The 5,839-nt window shown below is 41.5% G+C and overlaps 1 protein-coding gene across 1 annotated transcript; it reads left to right on the top strand.

Moving 5' to 3' along the window:
* Positions 1 to 4,740: 4,740 nt before the first annotated feature.
* LOC101446894 (large ribosomal subunit protein eL19) lies at positions 4,741 to 5,432 on the top strand. Its single transcript, XM_012521805.3, has one exon. The coding sequence runs from the start codon at positions 4,764 to 4,766 to the stop codon at positions 5,352 to 5,354; it is 591 nt and encodes a 196-aa protein (XP_012377259.1). The 5' UTR covers positions 4,741 to 4,763; the 3' UTR covers positions 5,355 to 5,432.
* The last annotated feature ends 407 nt before the right edge of the window (positions 5,433 to 5,839 follow it).

The following is a 5,839-nucleotide window of genomic DNA, read 5'->3' as shown; positions in this document are numbered from 1 at the left end:
CTTCCAATGCCCATAGGGATGACTGAGTTGATGTAAGTGTAAGTCTTTCTGGCTATTTAGCAGGAGACACCCCAAGATAACACAGGTGATGCAGGGCACTGGAGACCAGGTGGCAGTTGTGACCATCTGGGCACCCTCCCAGCAGTTCTCCCTTCTAGCACGTGTGTGGCCTGGAGGATATTGGGTGGGCAAGCCCTGGCAGGAGCAGGTTCTCAGTGGGAGGGGGTCCTGGTGGGCCTCTATGTCCACACCCAGCGCATGGCTGGCAGGGTGGGAAGGGAGTGCTGGGACAGCTTCATCAACAGCTGTCACCTCCTTACTCAAGGGCTGCAGGTCTGTGAAAACAGGATTCTGTTTCTGATCTGGGAAGATGGACATCATGTGATGGGCAGGCAGGAACCAGATGCCTCCAGGCCTGGCTGCTGGGCACTGTCTTAGCAGAGCTCCCCCAGTAAATGGGTGAGAGGCTGGACAAGACAGTCATCTACACCAGGTCATCATGCAGGGAGCAGGCAAAGTACATTGCCCAAAGGGCCAGTGCAGGCAGAGGTGAGAGTGGCTGCACAGCAGTCTCCACACTCATGGTAAAAGCCAGTAAAGGCTTTAAATCTTTTTTAAAAGAAGAAAGAATAGGTGATTCAGAAGGCAGAAGAGCTAAAATTAGAGAGACAAAAGAACACAGAGAGAAAAGAATGGAAGGATTTGAACAAGAGCTCAAAAAATTGAATAGCATGAAATGCAACAACATACATGCCATGGCTGTTCCAGAAGGAGAATATAAGGGAAAAGGAGCAGAAAGAGTATTTGAGGGAATAAGAGCTGAATATTTCCCAACTCTCATGAAAGAAATGAACTTACATGTCAGAAGCACAGGGTACCCCAATAAGAATAGATGTGAATAGACTTACTCCAAGACACACACTACTCAGAGTGTCAAATGTCCAAGATTAAGAGAAATTTCTGAGGGCAGCAGTGGAGAAGAAAACCACATACAAGGTATGCCCAGTAAGTTATATATGCAGAAAACTACACAGCAATGCTAAAAGAAATCAATGAAGACCTAAACAAACAGAAAGACATTTCACGATCCTGGGTTGGAAGACTGTGATGATGTTAATCCTACCCAACCTGATCTATAGGTTCAATACAATACCAATCAAAATTCCAACAACCTACTTTTATAGAAATAGAAAAGGCAAATACCAAATTCTTTTGGAAGGGAATAGCCAAAAGCACTCTAAAAAAGAAGAGCCACATGGGAGAAATTTCATGCTTGACACTGAAACTTACTACAAGGCTACAGTCTTCAAAACAGCATGGTATTGGCATTGATCAGCGGACTAGATCAAGAGTTCAGAAATAAACTCTCACCTCTACAGCCAACTGGTTTTCAACAAACCTACAAAAGACATGCTAATGAGACAAAACAGTCTTTACAACAAATGATGCTGGGAAAACTTGGATATCCATAACCTGAAGAATGAAAGAGGACTCCTATCTCACTCCCTGTACAAGAATCAACTCAAAATGGATCAAAGGCCTAAACATAAAAGCTAGGAACATAAAACTACTAGAAGAAAATGTAGGGCAGCATATTAGAGACCTTGTGGTAGGTGCTTTTTCTTGGACCTTGCACCTGAAGCACACACAACAAAAAAAAAAATAGATAAATGGGACCTCTTCAAAATTACTTTTAAACCTCACAGGACTTTGTGGAGAGGGTGAAAGGGAACTATCTCAGTGGAAGAAAATATTTGGCTCTCAAGCATCTGACAAGGGTTTAATATCCATGGTATAACTCAACAATAAAAAGACAATGCAATGAAGAAATGGGAAAAAGCTTGAATAAATATTTGTCCAAAGAGGAAATATAAATGGAAAAAGAAAAAACAAACCACATATGAAAAAATATTCAACAACACTAGCTATTAAGGAAATGAAAATAAAAATTACATATGAGATATCATTTCACACCTACTAGAATGGCCACTATTAAAAAGACAGGAAAACAAGTGGAGAGGATGTGGCGAGTTTGGGACACTTACTTACTCTTGGTGGGAATGTAGAATGGTATAGGTCACTATGGAGGACTGTTTGGCAGTTCCTAAAGTTGAATTTGCCATGTGTCCCAGCAATACCACTACTGGGTATGTACCCAGAACAACTGAAAGCAGATATTTGCACACCAATGTTCATAGCAGCATTATTCACAATTGCCAAAAGTAGGAAACAACCCAATGGATAAACTGGTGTATTCAGATAATGGAATATAATGCAGCTGTATGAAGAAATTAATTTGGAGGAATTGTGGGAACAGGCCATTGGATTAGGGAGGTAAGACAGAGCTCTCACTAAAACAATGGGAAAAGAGCCAAAAGCTACCTTGAAGACAGCTTTGGGGTACGGACACTGCTTCACAACTCCCAGGAAAGTGGGCAACAGAAAGACAAAGAAGCCCAAACAACACACTGCATTATTAAACCTCCCAGTGGCTGGGAAGGGCTCCCTCCCCCACCCCTGAAATATTAAGCAAGGATAAAACTTCTGGTGAATTGCATCTGAGAGGAGAGCAGACATCTTCCTCCCTGCCAGCTGCTTTGGATATATAGAGAATGGGAAGGGGCTATGAGTCCTCTAGGAGGGTACTGGAAAGATAAAGAAGCCAAAGGAAAACTGTGATACTCGCCCCTGTGGCTGGGCAAGCAGCCAAGGTGGAGCCAAGCTTCCTGGGAGGAAGAGGGGCCTGGAGTGTGGGGAGTGGATTCTTGACAGTGAGTTTGGCCAGCTGAGCCCACCTTTGAATATTGGAAGGGAAGCCAAATCAACAGGGAGAAGGGAGGGGGATCTCCTCAGGCAGGCTGTCATGCCCAGCCACCCGGGTAAAGAGAGGAATTAGATTAGAGAGGAGGCAGGGACAGACAGGTGCCTCATCAGCAGGACTCTGGCTAAACTGCAAGGAATCAACCCTGCCCAAGGGAAAGGGGACAGACAGCCTTGTGAAAGGCTAACTACCCAAAGGAGACAGGTTGGCTCACTGGAAGCATTCCTGCCTTAAATATATGAGGTCCCTGGTTTGAAACCCCACTGGGTTACCAGGCATCCAGCTGAAACTTCATGACAGGGATCCTACAGACATTCCTTTGATATTAGCTTTTCTTGGCTCTCTCTCTTTTTAAGTTCCTTTTAAATTTTTCCTTATTTTATTAACTAAAACCTGGTTCAAAACTTGCAGAGGGCAGACTACAGGCTGATTAAATGAACACCAGCAGCCTGAAAAGATTCTTAGAGGTTTAAGAGGGAAGGCTGTTTTTCTGTTAATTTTTGTTTCTTGTTCTTTTTATTTCTTTCTTTTTTAAAATGTGTTGCTGCTGTGTTATTTCTTGTTTGTTGTGTTTCTCCTTTGTTTCCATTTCTTTTTTGTTTACTGATTTTTTTTAACCTACACTATTTCTTTTCTCTCCTGCATCTTCCTGTCTTCTATTTTCTGTTGTTCTTTCATTCAAATCTTTTGTTTGGTCTTCAATTTTTCTTGTTTTTATTTCTCCTTTTCCTGTTTTCTTTTTTTTCTCTTTTCTCCATTTTTTTCCTCTCTTCTCATCCCAGCCTTTGACTTCCTTCTACATATTTTTCTTAATTCTGTTACTCATTTCATTGTTTCTATCCTACTTTTTAATTCTTTTTCCTCTGTACTTTTTACTCATGTTAATTACTCATTTTCCTAGATGTCAAAGTGAAACCTTACAACACACACAAACAACAAAATAAAATCCCAGAGTAGAGAGAGAACCTAATCAACTGAATAAACCTATCAAAATAAACAGATGCCTAGATGGCAACAAAAAATTACAAGCCATCATAAGAAACAGGAAGACATGGCCCAGTGAAATGAACAAACTAAAATTCAGGAGGAGATGCAGAATATGGAACAACAATCAGACATGTCCAAATAAGTATCATGAGCAGCTTAATGAAGGGAAGGAAGAGATTAAGGATATTAAGAGGACACTGGGAAAACATACTGAAGGAATTCTAAATACACATTAAATAGATAACGGATATGATGGTGATGAATGACACAACCCAAGAAATCAAAAATACAATGGAAGCACATCAGATTTGAACAAGCAGAAGAAATGATCAATGATGTGGAACACAGTACATCTGAAATGAAGCAGATAGTAGAACAGATAGATAAAAAAAGAAAAAGAAAAATATCCAGCAGGGATGTAGGAATTTGAATGACAACATGTAATGCTCAAAAATATGTATTATAGGCATCCCAGAGAGAGAAGAGAAAGGAAAGGGGACAGAAGGAGTATTGGAGGAAATGAATGGCTGAAAACTTCCCAAACCTATTGAGGGAGATGGATGTACATGTCCAGGAAGTGCAGCACACCCCAACTAGTACAAATCATAACAGTCCTACTCTAAGACATACACTTGTCAAATTGTCCAATGGTAAAGACAGAAAATACCAAAACAGCAAGAAAAAAGAGATCCATCACACACAAGGGAAGCTCAATAAGATTAAGTGCAAATTCTCATCTGAAACCATGGAGGCAAGAAGGCCGTAGTATGGCATAGTTAACATGCTAAAAGAAAAAAGCTGTCAGCCAAAAATACTTTAAACAGCAAAACTGGCATTCAAAAATGAGGGAGAGTTCAAAATATTCACAGATAAACAGAAATTAAGACATTATGGTCACTAAGAAACCTGCCTTTCAAGAAATACTAGCTTTCCTTTCGGCGCTGCTGCCGCAGCCATGAGTATGCTCAGGCTTCAGAAGAGGCTTGCCTCCAGTGTCCTCCGCTGTGGAAAGAAGAAGGTTTGGTTGGACCCCAATGAGACCAATGAAATCGCCAATGCCAACTCCCGTCAGCAGATACGGAAGCTGATCAAAGATGGGCTGATCATCCGCAAGCCTGTAACTGTTCATTCCCGGGCTCGATGCCGAAAAAACACCTTGGCCCGCCGGAAGGGTAGGCATATGGGCATAGGTAAGCGAAAGGGTACTGCCAATGCTCGCATGCCTGAGAAGGTAACCTGGATGAGGAGGATGAGAATTCTGCGCCGTCTGCTCAGAAGATACCGTGAGTCTAAGAAGATTGACCGCCACATGTACCACAGCCTGTACCTGAAGGTGAAAGGGAATGTATTCAAGAACAAGCGGATTCTCATGGAACACATCCACAAGCTGAAGGCAGACAAGGCCCGCAAGAAGCTCCTGGCTGACCAGGCTGAAGCCCGCAGGTCCAAAACCAAGGAGGCACGCAAGCGCCGTGAGGAGCGACTACAGGCCAAGAAGGAGGAGATTATCAAGACTCTGTCGAAGGAGGAAGAGACCAAGAAATAAAGCTCCCCTTCTCTTGTCTGTATATAGTTGCCTCAGCAGTTATATTGATCAGTCATTCAATAATAAATCAAGCCCTTATCTGCTTATCAAAAAAAAAAAAAAAGAAAGAAATACTAAAGGGAGTCCTCAGGTTGAAAGGAAAAAAACAGGAGAGAGAGAGAGTTGGAGGAGAGTGCAAGAGCAATAATTTCTCATTTTAAAAAGAGAAATAAAAACAATATGTAGCATATATAAAGTTAAAGAAAATATGGATAATGTAAGTAATTCCTCGACAGTAATAAAATTGAACATTAATGGATTAAATTCACCCATCAAGATACACAGACTGGCAGAATAGATAAGGAAATATGACCTCTCAATATGCTGTCTACCAGAAATGCACCTTAGACCCAGGGATGAAAGGAGGCTGAAAACGAATGGTTGGAAAACAATTGTACAATAATAATAACCAAATAAACTGGCAATAGCTTTACAAATATCTGACA

The sequence above is a fragment of the Dasypus novemcinctus genome, chromosome 4 (assembly GCF_030445035.2).
Source record: "Dasypus novemcinctus isolate mDasNov1 chromosome 4, mDasNov1.1.hap2, whole genome shotgun sequence".
NCBI classification, from domain to species: Eukaryota; Metazoa; Chordata; class Mammalia; order Cingulata; family Dasypodidae; genus Dasypus; species Dasypus novemcinctus.
The sequence above is the reverse complement of the archived record's forward strand: the minus strand, read 5'-3'. Positions and strand labels throughout refer to the sequence as shown.

What these genes read in the sequence shown, in the direction of transcription:
- LOC101446894 (XM_012521805.3), top strand. Translation starts at nt 4,764, where the DNA reads ATGAGTATGCTCAGGCTTCAGAAGAGGCTTGCCTCCAGTGTCCTCCGC.